At 42.6% G+C, this 18,126-nt stretch overlaps 2 protein-coding genes across 2 annotated transcripts; one reads left to right on the top strand and one right to left on the bottom strand.

The window, feature by feature from the left end:
• Positions 1-97: 97 nt before the first annotated feature.
• LOC119026468 (gastrin-releasing peptide receptor-like) lies at positions 98-11,695 on the bottom strand. Its single transcript, XM_037110899.1, has 4 exons — positions 11,581-11,695; positions 5,012-5,572; positions 2,285-2,630; positions 98-756 (listed from the first exon to the last, which is right to left on the bottom strand). Exons 2-4 carry the CDS (start codon positions 5,410-5,412, stop codon positions 442-444), a joined length of 1,062 nt encoding a protein of 353 aa, XP_036966794.1. The 5' UTR covers positions 5,413-5,572; positions 11,581-11,695; the 3' UTR covers positions 98-441.
• Positions 11,696-11,705: 10 nt separating this feature from the next.
• On the top strand, positions 11,706-18,042 carry LOC119026467 (lanC-like protein 3). Its single transcript, XM_037110897.1, has 5 exons — positions 11,706-12,381; positions 12,911-13,034; positions 14,985-15,182; positions 15,266-15,473; positions 16,671-18,042. Exons 1-5 carry the CDS (start codon positions 11,848-11,850, stop codon positions 16,828-16,830), a joined length of 1,224 nt encoding a protein of 407 aa, XP_036966792.1. The 5' UTR covers positions 11,706-11,847; the 3' UTR covers positions 16,831-18,042.
• Positions 18,043-18,126: the final 84 nt, after the last annotated feature.

Here is an 18,126-nt window from a genome sequence, read left to right as displayed (position 1 = left end):
GTGACACAAATCAATTCAGCTCAAAGTTTCATGTTTTTATTCACTTTGACTATCAACACCTAAAAGTTCACAAGCGCAAAACGTTCTCATAAAAACGACGACCAGAGGGCGTCACACATCTCAAATACTGTTTAACTGTACATAAACATCAACATGTTGTCAACACTATACATGGTGAATATGATACAGAACAACACATTTACACTTTGTAAATTGCACAAGTCATAGTATTTGCATAACCAATACCCTGTTACTATGGGAATGAATGAAGGAATGAATGAATGCCTTTATTGTCAATACACAATGTGCAACAAAGCCGAGTGGCTGTCCTTGACAGTGGCACGAAGAGGGAGAAAAGAGAACAGTCACCGGGAGAACGGAAGAACACGTGTGTGTTAAAACAAGAGAGTTGATAAGGAGTGTCTGAAAACACACACGCCTTCAGACGGTGGTTATATTTGTGCTCCCGCTGCTCTGACTGTCCAGTCGTCCTGGAGAAGAGCAGCACAGGAGCTGCTTCCTGAAGTGTTTGCTGAAGCTTCTGCTCATCAGGTAGAGGGCGAAAGGGTTCACACAGGAGTTGGCGAAGGCCAGAATGCGAGCACACACGCTGGCGATGAAGTGGCCCAGCGAGGTGTCCACCCGGTCATAGTGGTAGGAGCGGTACAGGTAGATGACGTGACTGGGCAGCCAGCAGACGGCAAACAGGCCCACGAACACCAGCACCGTTTTGGCCAGACGCTTCCTGGACTTGATCTGACAGGAGAGTCGAGAGAGGAGGCATCAGTTTCTACAGACAAACAGGACTGCTATGTGCAACATGCAGCATGCGTGTGACATGTAGGGTATTATATGTGGAGGTTTTTAATCTATTATCTTTATCATCATCAACATAATATGTGAACAGCTACAGGATGAATTATGGCAACATTTTGGACACATCTGTCGTTCCCAGAGGATGAATCCTAATGACTCCAGCACCACCAGCACTTTGGACTTAGTCAGTGAAATTTCTCATCAGCTATCGAATGAACTGCTTTAAGACTTAGCACAATCACACCCCCTGCAAATAAATCCAAATTACTTTTTGTGATTTTCTTTCCCTTTTTCGCTCTATCAACAAGCCAATATTTCAATTTGTCCCGCGTTTTGTCCCCACGACCAAAACAAATTACAGTCCCATCAGCCCCTGCCGTGCTTTGTGCTTGTAGAGCTAAGCAGCCAATGTGATCATTCTACCGAGCTAAACTAAGGTGATAAAAGATGTGCTGCGTCATCGGCAAGATAAACTGTCACACTTTGTTAATTTAGGCTCTGCTGTAAATTTTTCTATTGAATAATGAGTTGATGTCAGATTAATGTGATTAATCAGGTGACTATCAAGTGTGATAGTAGGTGCTTATGGATATTTCAAAAACTCAGTAACTCACCCCCAAACAATCTAGATGGATACATAGCGCTGCAGGTAAGAGGAAACATATATATTTTGGATTTGTGGTTGAACTGTCCCTTTAAAATAAAGCGTTGTCTGTTTGCGACTGTCGTTACTGGTCGGATGTGTCTGTATTTAGCAGGTTTGTCCACTTCACCCCCACACATTGTTTTTCATGTTTAATTTGAATCATTTTCAGAGATGCAGTCCAGTAGACTGTATCGTGAAATACATCAGCATAATCTCATGAAGCATTATTGTTTGTTTTCTGCGACAAGTTGGTCGAGAGGATCAGTGTTTGGTACTGAAGCCAGAGTCAGCAGCCAGGTCCAAAGATAACTAAAATCCACCAACTCACACCCGATTATACTGAAAATAATCTTGAATTGCAGCCTCATAAACAGCAGCGGTCTCACCTTGAGGTCCATTTAGTAGCTGTCCTGGAGCTTTTGATCATATCACACAGTTCACACCAGCTCCCACCTTAACTTTTAAACCGATACAAAGTGCTCAGGTTGGGAAAAAAAAAAAAAAAAGTGCTACGATCAAAAGCTCCAAAGCAGCTGCTTAATAGACCTTGAGGTGAGACTACTTTTTCTATGGCTGCAATTTAAGATTATCCTCAGTACTTTCAGTTGTTAAATGATTGTGTTACCTTAAAAAAACGAGCTGCTGACCCTAACTTCATATCCACGCTGCAGATATTGATCTTTTTTCAATTAACTCACCACAAGGAAGCGACTTTCTCCCCTGAAATGTCAAACTTGATGGTTCTGTGAAATGTTTCCTTTTACATAAAAGGCATCCATATCAACATCGGTGTGTAAACGAGAGATAAAGAGAGCAGAAGACCTGTCTCTGGAGGTGCAGGTGTCCTTCAGCCGGGATGTCCACGGAGCTCCTGACCAGGCTGCGAGCGATGAAGCAGTAGTAGATGGATATGATGAAGAGGGGGACGATGTAGAAGATGAGGAAGAAGGCGGTGGAGTGGATTTTGGGGTGCAGCTCCCCGGCGTGAGGGTAAGGGGCGCAGGTGACAAAGGTCTCGTTGCCGAAGCTGGTGGTGAAGGTGTGCAGGTCGGAGAAGACGGCCTCGGGGACGGCCAGGGTCACAGAGAGCAGCCAGATGGCCCCCGCTCGGACGCACACGCTGACTTTGGCACTGGACCTGTCCAGAGGCCTGACGATGGCTCTGTACCTGGACAGACAGGAGACATCTGTGGAGCATCGCTTCAGGTGTACGTGGAGAGGCAGCAGCCAGAGGAACAACCTCATATCAGGCTCTTCCCCTAAATCCGTAACAACTGCAGAAACGTGTTATTCAGTGTCATAACGTCACCTCGCCACCTCTGACTGAGGGGGAAGATGAGCTTTGAGAGCCTATTTCAGTGCAGATTACACAGCAGAAAAAAAATTTTTTAATTAGCCTCTGAATTAGATGAGGCTAAACAGCCACAGAAGATAATATTAGCTCTCCCGCTGAATAAGATAACTGCAAATAACAGAGATGGTTCATTTATCAGAACTGGTATTAAATGTTCTTTAGCTCCTGAAAATTAAGACATTTACAAAGGTCAGAGCAGCTCCAGACACATTTTCAGACATCTTTTCTCCAGTGAAAAAAAAAAAAAAGTCTGAATTCTTCCTTATCTAGTCGTAGGCCAGATATTATCCTGTACCAGATCAGCCCCAGAACGTGTTTAATCACTGCACTTCTGCACTTCAGTCAAATCATCCCCTGGTGTTGTGTCTGACCTTTTTGGCTTGTGACACCTGGAATGGAAGGATTAGAGTTACAATCCCTCTTCGCCGGTTGCATAAGTATAATTAAAGAGAGATTTGTTTCCTTGCATTACATGAACGTTTTCACAGGTGAAATCATCCTCTGATCCTCCAGATTGGAGGAAAGAGTCTCGTAATTTGCTTTTTGCATTTTCTGCCTTTCTGCTCTGTTAATCATCTTGTAAAACACTGTGTTGGATCAGCCTGACTTAAAGGAACGGTTCACCCAAAACTGAAAATTCAGTCGTGCTGATTTCTTGGAGGTTCACAGCGAAACAGTGTTGCAGCGTTCCCCTAAACAGCTGAAGAAGCTGAGGAGGACTTTACTTTACTTCACTTTCTAAAATTGCAAAATAAAAAATGACCATGCACGGAGCATCCTTTGAAAAAGCATTAGACTGTGTGCTTTGTTTTACAGGTCTGTAACATCCTAATAATTCCTTATAAATTGCTGTAAAACACCTCCAGTCTGGGAGCTCCTAATTGTGGTTGAAACAGACACAATTCTGAGACAGCAGCAAGTCTGCAAAATGAAGATCTAACCAGGTGTATTAATCTCCCAGATATCTATTTGCTCTATCTTCTAAAGATAAATGGATTATCTAGTGCTTTGAAAGGGAAGATCATCTGATTTAATCCAAGTAAATGTCACTCACCTTGTCTTCGAGAAGGAGTTCCGTCTTTACTTGATTTATTTTTGATATAAGGGACGTGCTGAGCTTCGATCCGCGAGCACGAGCATTTCAGGACAAAAGCAGTTAATTTCAAACACTGGTCAATGATTTTCTTCTTCTCCTCAAAAAGGCTTTGGGTTCAAATCCCAGATAATTGGACTCATATTGAGTCTGTTTTAACATTTTTATTAAAGGTGCACTATGTAATTTTGGAAAATACATTTTAATCAGAAGAGAAACCTATCTTTACTGACTGTTTTTTTTCTGCCAAAACAAACTAAATAAACTAACTCTCTTTGTTTCCATGACTGAATAAACAGAATAAACAAACTGACTTTAAGAACTACTACTTTGTTTATTATATGTGGCGGACCCTGCCACCTATCTATCTTCAAACAGTGTTCTTGGACCTCATTTTCCGCTGACAACAGCTTGTTTATTCATATTATAGAAAAGAATACTTAGGTTTTGTATCACTGTCTCATTAATATTGTAAATATTCAAATTCTGGGTTTGAATTTCTTCTCCAAAACTGCACAGAGCCCCTTTAATGCGTCGTATCAACTTTGATCTAAAAGCAAGCATTTTCTATTTATTCCAGCCCTTTTGAACATTTATCAGAGCTGACTTAGTTCTGGACCGAACCAACTTATTTTAAGAATTCTTAAATTGTCTTACTCCACTGGCAGATGGTTTGACCTGTTTTAGTTGGAATCTTCTAAAATCAAGCATTTATTTGTACATTCACATTTCTTTCTTTCTACATCGAGGTTTTTTTTTTTTGTTATCAGTTGAATTCACCAACAGTCATTGATTCCCTCAGTTATGTAATCTAAATGTGCAGCAAACATTACTCTTTCTTTCTTTCTTTCTTTTTTTGGGGTGCCTTTTCTGGGTTTTTGGGGGTAAATAAGGCCAAACTTCTAAAAAATATATCTATTGGCTGCAGCAGTGCATCAGCAACAAATTAAAAAAAAAAAACATGAGTCCTCACAGCATCCTGTCTCACCAGCGGAGGACTGGAGCAACAGTTTCACACTGTGTGCAGCTGTGTTTAGTCTAAAAATGCTTCAGGCTTCACGGAGGTGTTGCTAACAGTTGTAAAAGCGTGTGTGAGAGTTACCGGTCAGCGGACAGAGCGGTGAGCGTGAACACGGACACTCCCACGGAGGTGAGCTGGATGAACGGGATCAGCTTGCAGCCGACGCGGCCGAACAGCCACTCGTCCACCAGGTAGCGGCTGGCGTCCACCGGGGCGCAGGTCAGCAGCAGCAGCACGTCCCCCAGAGCCAGACTGGACAGGAACAAGTTGGGCACCGTCCGCATGGACTTCACCGACAGACACGTCTTCATCAGGGTCACATTCCCCACCAGACCCACGAGGATGATGACTCCGTACACCGCAGCGATCCCGACGCCAGGGAGCCAGATGTTGTACCTGTGCTGCTCTCCGCTGGAAACGTTCAGAAGCAGGTTCCCACTGCTGTCCTCTGGGTCTGTGATGACTGGGTCCTCCAGAGACATAGCAGCCTACGTGGAGAGGTGTGCAACAGAGGGGTCCGTGTCTCCTTGTGCCTCACTCAGTGCCCTGTGGTTGTGTGCGTGCGTCATTTTACGCACCGAAGACCACATGCAGCCAAGACCTCTCTCTCCCTTACGTTTCCTGTGGCTCTCCAGCTGCTCACTATTCAAATAAGGAGCGGAGGCGAAACTATGATTGTAATTAAAAACAAAATAAGAACACGACTGTTAAAATCTCAATCTTACTGGGATTAAAGGTGCACTATGTAGTTTGGGGGAAGACATTTTAATGAGAAGAGGTTTTTTTTTTTTATGCCTAAACAAACTAAATACACACTATTTGCAACTCTCTCTTTGTTTACGTGATTGAATAAACTGGAACTGACCTCAAAGGACAACACAGCCTGATGCTGTTTTACTGTTTGGATGTGGCGGACCCTGCCACCTTTCTAGCTCCAAACAGTGTTCCGGGGACCGTATTTTCCTTCTTTCCTAATTTCTTTTTCCAAAACGACACTGCCCCCCTCCCCAGTGTATTAAAAGGCTATTAAGAATGCATTGGTACACATGCACATCACTTTAGATCATGCCCGATTCACAGTGTCAATATTTGTGATGCAGTCGGTCCCAGCCTGCACGATGCCCTGGGCGAACCTCACCTTCAGCCCAGATGGCAGCAGGGTGAGCAGACTGTGGCGGGGATAAAGTAAAGTACAAATACTTGACAATAGTTAATATTTGAGAGGATAAACTTTCACGGTGTGTTATATTGTGGTGCAGAACCAAAGCTCATGGCCTTCATGTGGGTTGCTAGGGCTAGGTGAGCCCAGGTGTCAATGTTTGTTGAGCTGTCAGAGAACTCAGTGCGGCATTGTAGGTGGGTGATAAGTCGTGCTGTAGGCCGCCTCCTCTGTTCAAGGACAGTTTGACATGGACGACAACATCTTACCACCCACCGACAGCACTGCAGCGCTGACTTCACCCACATGAAGGGCGGTTGTGTCGACGACTCAGAAGTTGTCCTGACACCTCTGAAACTCATGAGTTCACATGTGTCCTTAATGACTCTGCGAGGACACTCCCACACAGAGTAAAAGTAACTCCCCTCCAGTCCTCTCATCCAAGCCTCTTGAATTCAAGACGAGCACTTGACATGTCCTCCATTTTCCTCTGTGATGAAGTCCGACAAAAAACATTTGCATGTTGGTTGACATGGCCAGAGTAAATAGGTGGAACGAGAGCGCTCACCTGTGTCCTGAAGATTTGCGCGTGTTGCCTTCATACCTCTGTGTATTCAGCAGGTGGAACCTCAGAATTGTACTTAAACTGGCTACAGACAAGCTACTTCGGTGTATAATTCTAAAATAATTGCAGATTGCACAATACAGTGAATTTAGAGTAAAGCAACCATCTGCGTTCACACTGGCTCCCTATTAAGATTACATGAGTTGTTCCTATATTGATCCCCCCTGTGGGAGAAATTCAATTTGGCACAGCAGCCAAAGGGAAACAATCAGTGCACCTTACTATCTCTACGGAGTTTTGTCGCAGATCTCAGTAAAGTTTCGCGGACAGCGTCTAGTGTTGTCGGCCTTTAATGTTCTGTGACTGTTAGACTGTGACAGGACATATAATCAATCAGCCCTTACAGCCTCTCTGGCTTTGACACTCTCAGTCCGGCTGTAATTACTGCAGAAAGCTCATCAGAACAGAGGCTTTCTGCTTCTTTCATGACAACAGTGAACTGCACTCTTGTCACAACAGTGTCAATCAACAGCAGAGCCTACGGCAACTTATAGGCTGCCAACAGGTGAGGGGTGAAAGCTGCCTCTGTCACTTTTCATGAAAGAGAATGAAGTGCAGAGGTGGAGGTCAGACCTTTCACACCTTTACATCCAGAATGTCTTCAGTCCACATCTCGCAAGCAGACAAATGGCATGGCTATCATGCGCCGGTTCATCAGATGGAGGCAACTGGGCAAATCATCTTCTAATTTAAATGCAAATGAAGTTTTCCTCACATCGAGCCGGCAGATAAGACACAGGCTTCATCAAGCATGACTTGAACCATCTTAATTTTCCACCCTCCTCTGTCGTCCACATTTGAGAAGCGTCAAAATCGTTAAATGTGTTTTTCAAAGCAGAAAAACAGATGCGGAGATCTCCAAAGCATTTTACCAACCCAAATGTGTATAATTTGTCATTTGTATGAGACTGACAGAGAGAGAGAGAGAGAGAGAGAAAAGAGGCCATCAAAGTAAAATGGCAGCTTGGACTTGGACCAGGCTTTTATCTGAGCTCGCAAACAGGAAACTCACAACAAAAGCTGATCCCAAGTTCCCTGCCTGCCTCTTCAAGTAATAACTAGATGGACCACAGGGAAACAAATCATGTTATTCAGAGCTCCGAAAATGACTGCATCCACTTCCACTCTCCCTTTATGTGTCCCCGACCTCCCTGTCGTCTCTCTGCTGCTCTCCATCATCCCCGGCCCTCTGTGTCTTTCATTTCAGAATAAATACACAGAAAAGTCTTCCTTCAATTTTCTTCTTTTTCTTTCTTTTTTTTTTTTTTGCCCCCTCACTTCATTTGAGTTTTTGGAAAAAAAATTTAATTAGTTCTGAGCTCTGGGGTGACCTTTGCTTATACATTATCTCTGTGGCATTCATCTTCTTTTATCTATCTCTTTGTGCGCGAGGCAAGAAAAAAAAAGAAAAAGGAAAAAAAAAGAAACGAAATTAAAATGGGATCCAAAGCTTCTTTTTCGCACCATCTCAACTCAGATAACCACTCGGTTCATCTCGGAACTGGCAGGCAGTCAGATAAAGCTATTATTCAGTTCAGTTCAAGCCGAGATACTGTTGTTCCTCGAGGAGCAATTCAAAGCGAGTGGGTGTGCAAACAGAAATAAACTTATCTAGACAATTGATGTAAACACATGAATAAAGATGAATTTAAAACATAAACATGACACGAGTGACAACTGTTTCCTGGGAAAAGTCAGGATCTTTCATGTGTTTGGTGGTTAGATAGACACCGCTGGATCAGGATTTACTAATTTTGGCTAATTAAAAAGAAATCATATTCAATTATTTTTACAGATATTGTGGTTGTGATACAAGTCACAATTTTACTGGGAATGGTACGTTTTCTGTGTTTAATTTTACTCTGAATCTGTGCCAAACAAATATTCTCATTCCCCAGTCCGTATATATTCAGACAGTATTATTTGTCAGCTTGGATTCATCTGCAACACCAAAATGCTTTATTTACAGTGGCTCATTCTCAGAGCTGGAGCTCCTGCTATTTGGACCACACTGAGGCCTGTTTTATTCTGTTACTATTTGTGTTTTGGTTGTAAAACCTCAAAAATACCTTTGGGTGAATGCAGAGGAGTAAAAGTAGAAAGTCTTACAGAAAATCCAGTTAAATATCAGTCAGTTGGCGAGCGAAGATCTCTGTCAGGCGTACATTTGAGTACTATTATTGTTTAATACAGAATCTCTCACAGACAGCTTTATTTAGCCTATACATCACCTTTCAAAACAAAAATAAATCATTGATACAGTCAGCTAAAAACTGAGAACCAATCAGGCAAAGAAGCATCGATAAAAAAACAAGAATACATTTATAAAACACCACACAGTTTGAGTCTGGTGGTTCATAGGTTTGGAGCCAGAAAAGAAAAAAAAAACACAATGTCACCAGGGAGAGGCCAAGTGGACACTTACAGTAAGCAGCTATTACTCTGCGCATGATTATTTATGATGTTGTTAGCTTGTTAACACAGTTGCATCATTAAAGTCTAACCTCTTCATACAGTCAGCTGGATCCCAGCCGAGGGGTCAAACACCTCCGCAGAGCCACAAGATCAGTCTGAGGGTTTGTAAGATGATGACAGTGGAAGAGAAATGTTTCGTTGCATAAAGTTTGACTAATTCTTCTTTTCAAAATTACATCTTGGATAATTTGACCTCAGTGCACCTTGAACAGTGATCTAATATGAGAGGTTTGGAAGGGTCAGTTCTTTTTGGTGTATCTGCTGCTAACACCCTGTTTTGTAAGAAGTCACATGCCTCTTGTGTTGTATGTTTAAAGCACACTTGCAAAATCTTCATCTGCAAAGTAACTACAGCTGTCAGACAAAAGAAGTGGTGCTACAAGTCCAACATTTTATCAGGGATATACTTAAGTAAAGCACAACTACTTTAACTTTATACTTCTTATATGCTAACTTTATACTAGCTCATGAGTCCATGTTCCCCATAGCAAATATACATCTCCAGTGAACAGCAGCTGCTTTCAGCACCATGGACAGCAGCCGGCTGAGCCTGTGAGCGTCCATCACCACCTGGTGGTGAAGATACTGAACTGAATGATCTGTCCTTTATCCATGATGGCAACTGATTTCCTCGAGAGTTAACTAGTTGTTTTGGCGGAACGACTTTCAGCACGAGGTTAACGGGCAGATCTGATGATGACAATTGTTGACGTCTGTAGGAATTTTACAGTTCTGCCACCAAAAGTTGGTTTCAGTTGAACCATCTGTTGCCAGTAGCAACCAGTGCTGTCCCAGTTCAGTCTGACCTCCATCTGTGTGGAGACAAACACTGACAGGGATCTTTTAAGTAGGCTGCTCCTCAAACGCTCTGTTGGAGCATTATCAGCGTGGAGCCTACTTCTTCGACTTCAGCTCCAGCGAACAGCACCTTGCCTTGTCTTCAGCTGATTTGTCACTGTTTATCTAAATCGATGAGTTTTTCCACTGTTAGCTTACAGCTATAGCCAACATACTGGGCGAGTTGACTGAGGCTTATTCTTTGTATTCCATTTAATTCTGAAGAGGCATTACTGTTGAATTACTGTTGGATGAGCTGTTTATTTATTGATCTATTTAACTGTATTTGTTAAACCCACAACATTTAAATAGCTGACATGTTAACCTACTTGGGGCCCTGGGGGAAAAAAGAGACCCCATTAAGCTCCTGGTCCTCCCACTCTCCTCTCTATATTTCCAGGTTTGATGCATAATTACTTGATTAAAAGCCACATTTATCTGCACCAAACACCTACACAAAATGATGAATGTGGTTAGACTAGATAAAAACAAAGAAAAGAGCCAAGTTAATATGTCTATGAATAAGGCACTGTAAGGTGCATATTCCCACACTATTTTTAAATAATTCAATTACCACAAACCTGCAGACTCCAGTCAGTGAACTTGGGGTTGTTCTGGAGCAGCCTGGGTTCAGTACAGAGTACATTTTCTCAAACTTTAATGTGTTAAAGGTGCACTGAGCAACCTTTAAAGGCCTATAAATGAAAAGAGACCAATCTCTTAATCTGTGAAATAGAAGTTTGCAAGAGCGAACATGAGCTTTAGATGTACGTTAAAGTCATTTGTTTACAATTGTACTTAACAATATATCTTGACTTATGATGGGCTGAGAAGAAAAAAAATGCCAATAGAAGTCCTATAGTGCAGGAATACAGGACTATATACCAACATTGCACTAAAAACAGTTCAACACACAACAAATTTCAATATGGGTCATAATGAGCTCCTTTTATTTGTGGCGATTCTTTCTGTATTGAGTATTATTATTTTTTCTGTTTTATACTTTGACCAAACTACCTTTTGGAGACAAAACTGTACTTTTGGCTACTTCACAAAATTTACTGGATAACATTATTTGCGGGGTTGCTGTATTACAGATCGCATACGGCAAAAGAGCTAAAATTAAATATCTAGAAATAATTTCACTGGCAATAACATTTAAAGAAAACAAACAGATTCCAATAATCAGAAAAAAACATCCCATAATCATACATGGAGGCTAAATGTATGTATAACCTAGTGTTACTTGTACTTCCAATACTTGTTTCGACTGAAAACGACTTTTTATACTTCAAATATCAGACACTTGAAGACTTTTACTCAATTGGGCTACTAACCTTATGAGTGACTTTCACTTTTATCAAAGCAACCTAATATTATAACATCATATCTTTACTTGTACTCAGGTATGATTTGTCAACACTGGGTTTGGATGATGAAGTTTCCCAGGTGTTATTCCAGGCAGGTGACATGTGAGTGCATTAGTACTGACTGTTTAGTGAGCACTTTCCATTAAACATGTCTTTCTGCTAACACTTTTTGTTTTCACTCTACCTCTCATGTTGTGGTGGCCTGTGAGCTGTAACCGTGAGGATGATCCTCCATCAGGTGACTGTGTGCAGGTCTCTGTAGGCAGGTCCTGTCTGCCGACGTGAGGCTGAACCATCACTGCTGACGTCCAATCAGCTGAGAGCCGATCTGACTGGACGAGCAATCAGTGTGTTTCCTCTCTCTCTCTCTCATCCTCGGATACCTTGAGCATCAAACCCCGCTGAGTTACCGCCGAGGCCTGCTCTCTGTGCTCTCCCTGGTCATCCGGTGATGGAAAACACCCGCTGCTTTGCAAACCGCTTCTCCGACTACAAAGGTGCCTTGCTCCCGGGTCAGGGCGTGCAGCACATCTTGCCCGCCGTCGTCGCCACCGTCGACAAAGTCCTGAAAAAGCTCCCCGTCGACATCAGCGACTGCGACGGAGGGCTGTACGATGGCCCGGCCGGGGTGGCTTACATGCTGTACCACGTCAGCGAGTGTCCGCTGTTCTCCGAGCAGCGGGACGTGTACCTGAAGACGGCCAAGCAGATCATCGACGTGTCGGTCAGGTACGTGGACGCGGAGCCGGACAAGAACATGAGAGCCGCCTTCCTGCTCGGCGGGGCGGGCGTCTACGCCGTGGCCGCGATGATATACAAATCCCTGGGCTTGGCTGACTTCGTTAAGCCGCTGACCAAATTTCGGAACCTGTGGGAGGTGTGCGCGCCCATCAGCTTCCTGGAGTGCGGCTCGGACGAGCTGTTCGTGGGCCGGGCCGGCTATCTGTGCGCTGCCCTGGTCCTCAAACAGAAGCTGGGCATAGAGGTGAGCTCCTGAACCTGAAGGGTGGCAGACTGTATTCACCCAAATACAAGTGTGTGACTGATCTATCTATCTATCTATCTATCTATCTATCTATCTATCTATCTATCTATCTATCTATCTATCTATCACAAACACTGTTGTCCTTGAAGGTCAGTTTGTTTATTCGGTGATGAAAACAAAGAGAGATTGTCTATTTAGTTTATTAAGGCATAAAAAAAATCTGTCCATTAAAATCTATATCTTTGATGAAAATGTCATCCCCAAAAGTGCGTAGTGCACCTTTAAGGCTCCCAATAAAGTCCTTTTTTCCTCACCCAAAATACTTGTGTATATATATATATATATATTTATATTTTATCTAGTCAATTTTCCTCTGAGAACATCTTTTTTATTCAGCATATGTGTGTGTGTGTGTGTGTGTGTGTGTGTGTGTGTGTGTGTGTGTGTATACTTACAATAATAATGATGGACTCTGTGGATAGCCATTTACCTTATGTCTACATCTCAAACTCTTCTATTTCCTCTGCAGATTCTGAGCAAGGACCAAATCAAATCCATTTGTCAGGCCATCATTGAGTCAGGGCGACAGTACGCCAGGAGGAAGAGGAAGCCTTTCCCTCTCATGTACTCGTACTATGGAACAGAGTATCTTGGTAAGAACCCGAGCCTCCTTCAAGTCTTTAATGTCTGGTAGACTTTGTCGGATCAAGTTCGCGTTAATAGGTAGAAATTAAGACTGTAGCCTGAATCTCCCTCTCAGAGCCACTGTCCTCTGACTGTAGGAGGATTTCTGTTGTCATACAGTGTCCATACGCAGAGAAGACTTTGGAGATGATTGTAGGTGTAGGGCTGGTGTTCTAACATGTGTAAAAAGCTAACTTTCCTTCTCTTGACTGCATCGGACGAAGAGTGCCGTGAGGGTCGGAGATCCTCAGTAACTTTCACACCCACACAGAGTTCATAGTAAGCATAGCCTCGCTGGCTACTTCTGCATGGAAACAATAAGAACGTTTGAAGAGTGACGAGGGGGTGAAATAAATTACATTTTGTAGATGAGACATATCTGTAAACACACCTGGTTAAAGGTGCCGCATGTGTTGTTTGTCCTGAGAGATGTGCTTATGGAGAGGTTACTCAGTTCACTTGACATCAACAAGCTACACATAAAAAGGGAATTTGCAGACACTGGCTGTCCTGCCTCAAACAGCCGTGTTTTCCCAGCATGCATCCAGCATTATGTAGGAAGACTCAGCCCAGTGACTCAATGAATTCTGTCCATATTTGAGGATTCTGCACTTCACGATTTACATCCAATCCCAGCGTTCAGTGCCAGTGCAGGATAGACTGATAGCCATAAAACAGAGACCACGTTGCTATGACTCAGCCAAGCAGCTCTGTTCAAAGAAGAACATTTTTACTTTCTATTTAGTTTTCATTCGTATTCAAAACAAATACGCCAGGCTGGCAAGATCAAGATCTGCACCACAAGAGGAGATGGCTGTCATACTGCTTTAGTCCACAGGGGCCGCCAGAATCAACAAAGAATAAAAGTAACTTGTAGCTGCTTTAACCGAACACTAATTTATTTGATGTGACACAAGCGCTCCCTAATCATTACCTTACAGTAGTTGCAATTCATAGAAATAACAGAAGCCGAGAATTTTATAACCACTGGGATTGGACGTAAGAAATGCCCACTTTGAACCTAAACTGTCATTTTGCAGAATTGTCCAATCTTTACTGGAGCTCAGATTGCAAGAATACAAAGAGTTAGTGTGTTGCTCTCAGCTTTACTCTGCAGGTATGAGCACGAAGGTTACTGGATCATTCTCAGGGATTAGATGAATATGTTGTTGTTTGAATACTCAGGCTTACTGTTCTAAGTTTTACCACTGACCAAACCATGTGTCAACACTAAGAAAATATATTTTATATGTATATTTGTTAAAAATATGTTTATATGTTAACAATAGTATAAGTTAAATAAGTATAAGTATAAAAAATGTCAATGTTTGATCATTGAGATTTAACAGTAAAAACTTAACCTAATAAAATCAAATTTAGATTTAATATTTAACTTTTTTACATATAGATATATTTTTAACAATTACATGTTAGATTGTTGATTAATTTGTGTCTCAAATGTGAGGAAAATAAGCTTTATATGATGAAAATGAGCTAAATATTGAAAATATATCAGTAAGGAAACTGTCACCATATTCTTACATGGTGGTGCACCAGCTGGTCTTGGGTCCCTCAGTGGGACGGTGGTTGTGTAGCTGCTAATGTACCTGACAGGATCTCAGCTGTTCTGGGAACCCTCAATTATAACCTGCTCAAATTTTACATGTAGTTTACTTCCTCATTGCTGCAAGACAAAACATTTACTGTCAAAATGGTCAAGCATGTTTAGTGGGCTCCAGTTTAGATGAACCAAAAATAAAAGAAAAGACTAGTCCTCCAGTTTTTTTCTTTGTGAATGTTTGTGCTCGTATGCTTCGGGTTGTGTCTGTTTGTGTGCCTGGCATGGTGCTTCCTTGTATGCCTGCTCTGGTGGGTGCATGTGTGATCCCCTGGCACTCCCCCTCCCCCCGCCTTGTCAGGTGCAGCCCACGGCCTCTCGTCAGTGCTGCAGATGCTGCTGAGCTACCAGGACGTGCTCAGCGGGGTAGAGAAGGATCTGGTGTGGCAGAGCGTCGACTTCCTCATGAACCAGGAGCAGAACTGCAACTGGCCCGCAGAGCTGGGCGCCATGATAGAGAGAGAGAACGAACTGGTGCACTGGTGCCACGGAGCCCCAGGTACACTCAGTGTGACCGCGACGGTGTTTGTACATCACCTTAGTTGTTGTTTCTGATATTAAATTCTGTATCCTCTCACTCAGGTGTGGCATATCTGTTTGCCAAAGCCTACCTGATCAATAAGAAGCCCCAGTATCTGGACACATGCATCCGCAGTGGGGAGCTCGTGTGGCAGAAAGGTCTGCTGAAGAAGGGCCCTGGGATTTGTCACGGGGTTGCTGGTAGCGCTTACGTCTTCCTCCTGCTGTATCGGCTCACAGGCAACTCAAAATACATCTACCGCGCTCAGAGGCAAGAAATCCTTTCTGCTCCGTCCTACATTGCTGCAGTTTTAACAGCTCTGTCACCAAAATAACATTTGCCATTGTATGTTTCTGCAAGCCATAGATATGTTTAACTTGTATGTTTCAAACATCTCATCAACATTTCTACAACTGCATGTGACGTATACTGTATGTGAGCTAACTTTTTTCTGTTTGGAGGACGGGCTGATGGTGGTGACGTGACTGCTGCGCAAGATGGCTACCTAGCGACAGACCACTGTTGTGTTTCAACATTTGTGCAACATTCACGTATTACACGTATACATTAAACAGTTCTTGGTTTGCAGAAATGCACAAGGCCAACATAAAATTCTGTTAATCCTGGTGATTGGGTTGAGATTTTAGAAATGCTAAGGGCAAAGGTTCAGACTTCTCCATTGAAACCTAATCCAAGTTGAAATTTATGACTAGCCAACATATTTTTGACCAAACTTTTAGGTACTTGATCCATCATTTTAGTCCAGGCTGAAATATCTCATCTCACTGAATCAATCAATCCCATCAGACAGTAGGATGGATTGTTTTTCAGTTTTGCTCAAATGTTCATGCATGAACTGACTTTGGTGTTCTCCTGACTTTCCTCTATCACAGCCACGAGGTTGACATTTTCAGTTTGTACTGAATGTCTTAACCCAAAGTCCTGGGAGCGGCTTTTCAAGCTACTCAGTGGTTTCTTCTGCCCATTGTTGTATATGTCCACTGCCCTCCCATCTACCGTATGCTTTCTCATGTTTATGTTTTTTATAGTGGCTGAAACAGAATCCTTGCAAGTGCTCAACCAATCAGAAATCGCCAGCACTACAAATCCCCTGAGCAGTGACTTTTAGGACGGTGAATTCATGTCCCCAAAACTTAATTTAGACCCTTGTTCCTGGGGAAGAAAGGTGGTGGAAATGCCTCTTTTGGGGATTCCTAATCTTTATATCTATCTACCATACGGTCGCAATTTGAATTTTGTCCAATACTACAGTTTATCATCAAATACATGCAGAAGTAATGAAGAATAATGTTAAACTCAAACACCCCATCATGTAAAATTCTCCTCAAACCCCATGAGGACGTGACCTCAGCGTCCACCGTGGCGCAGCAGCCACAGCCCCGTCATTTGTAATCTATTCATTTAAATGTCACTTTGTATTCTCTGCTTTTCTCTCGCCCTCACAAGGTTTGCAGAGTTCCTCTTCACCGAGGAGTTCAAGACAGGCTCCCACTCAGTGACCAGCGTCTGCAGCCTGTTTGAAGGCCTGTCAGGGACGATCTGCTTCCTGGTCGACCTCCTGCAGCCGGACCAGTCGGAGTTCCCTCTGTTCAGTGTCTTTGTGTGAATGGATCTGGGTAACTGCTGTTCGCTGACCTGAACAAACATCGATCCTTCCCTCTGAAACCCTTTCAAGACCTGGATTATTGAAAGCACAGCCATTGAGAATGTGGAGGGATGGATGGTATTTGTTTGGGAATTAGAAAATCCTATTTGAGTGCAGTTGCAGTAGATAAAATGGTCTCGATATTTTGTCTGTGCTGAGGTGGATGTTCAGCTTCTAGGCTTTACCAGATTCATTCCTCTTACTGTAACATAGCCCATCACTGAAGCAGAGCTTTGTTACTGAGTACGTTGATTAAAATTGCAGCATTTTGTTCAAAGATGCCGCTCTCAGGTCAGAACGACACACGCACGATACCATCGACAGTTTAAAGTAAACAGCTATCACACCCAAGTCTCAAAAAAAACAAAAAACAAAACAAGTGTCACATAATGCCTTTAAAATTTTTCTACCACTCCACCAGCTGAGCGTCACGTAATCGCAGACCTTTGAGTTCATGTCTTTAGGGTTCATAATTTCTGAAATTAGTGCTGTTATGACCTTGGTTGGTTACTGTGATCGATGGATTTTGATACAGAACTTGCAAAATAATCAAAACTGGGTAGAGACGGATGCTAAGAGAAGTAGCTGTAGATTATCGTCCTCTCAATAGTCTCACTTTGTTTGCACTGTGCAATATTGCTGACTCACCTGTGTGAAACGAGGTTGTTAGTATATTTCGATGTTTAAATTGTGGGGATATATGAAATGTCGTGTTGTGATCTGTTACGACTTTTACCCTGTAAAGACAAAAATGAGTATGTAAGGGTTTGTGATGGAGGCCGAGAACAAAAGAGCTGAAAAAGTATCGTCAGTGTGAGAATTTGATTTTCTTTCCGAGTCAAATGAGACTCAGTTATGTCAATTACGGATTTCTTTGATTAAACGTGATAATGAGGCCTTAAAAACAAAGCTGTTGCATTTGGAAAATGATGCAAAGCGGAGACGAGCAGAAACATTGGAAGGTGAAAATGCGTCAGGCAGCGTTTTGGAACACGTTGCTCAAGTTGGTAACGAGGTGAAGAACAGCAAACCAAAGCAGGTTCCCAATGCTAACTGTGCCTGTTGTGGAATATTTATAACTTGTGTATGTGTGTGCATTTTGCAATCCACGCTGTCCACAAAAAAAAAGTCTACAGGGTTGTTGTTATTAAAGTGTCCAGATGAAAATAAAAATCATGTGTCGTCGTTATTTAACACATATTGATTTATTATTATCATTATTTGACGTACTGACAGATGCATCACATCCGATTGATA

The sequence above is a fragment of the Acanthopagrus latus genome, chromosome 9 (assembly GCF_904848185.1).
Source record: "Acanthopagrus latus isolate v.2019 chromosome 9, fAcaLat1.1, whole genome shotgun sequence".
NCBI lineage: Eukaryota > Metazoa > Chordata > Actinopteri > Spariformes > Sparidae > Acanthopagrus > Acanthopagrus latus.
Note: the sequence above shows the minus strand (reverse complement) of the source record. Positions and strands in the feature narration are given on the sequence as shown.

What these genes read in the sequence shown, in the direction of transcription:
- LOC119026467 (XM_037110897.1), top strand. Translation starts at nt 11,848, where the DNA reads ATGGAAAACACCCGCTGCTTTGCAAACCGCTTCTCCGACTACAAAGGT. An exon ending in CTGGTGCCACGGAGCCCCAG is followed by an intron (nt 15,183 to 15,265) that starts GTACACTCAGTG and finishes CCTCTCACTCAG; the next exon opens with GTGTGGCATATCTGTTTGCC. An exon ending in TACATCTACCGCGCTCAGAG is followed by an intron (nt 15,474 to 16,670) that starts GCAAGAAATCCT and finishes CGCCCTCACAAG; the next exon opens with GTTTGCAGAGTTCCTCTTCA.
- LOC119026468 (XM_037110899.1), bottom strand. Translation starts at nt 5,412, where the DNA reads ATGTCTCTGGAGGACCCAGTCATCACAGACCCAGAGGACAGCAGTGGG. An exon ending in ACCGCTCTGTCCGCTGACCG is followed by an intron (nt 2,631 to 5,011) that starts GTAACTCTCACA and finishes CTGTCTGTCCAG; the next exon opens with GTACAGAGCCATCGTCAGGC. An exon ending in ACCTGCACCTCCAGAGACAG is followed by an intron (nt 757 to 2,284) that starts GTCTTCTGCTCT and finishes CTCTCCTGTCAG; the next exon opens with ATCAAGTCCAGGAAGCGTCT.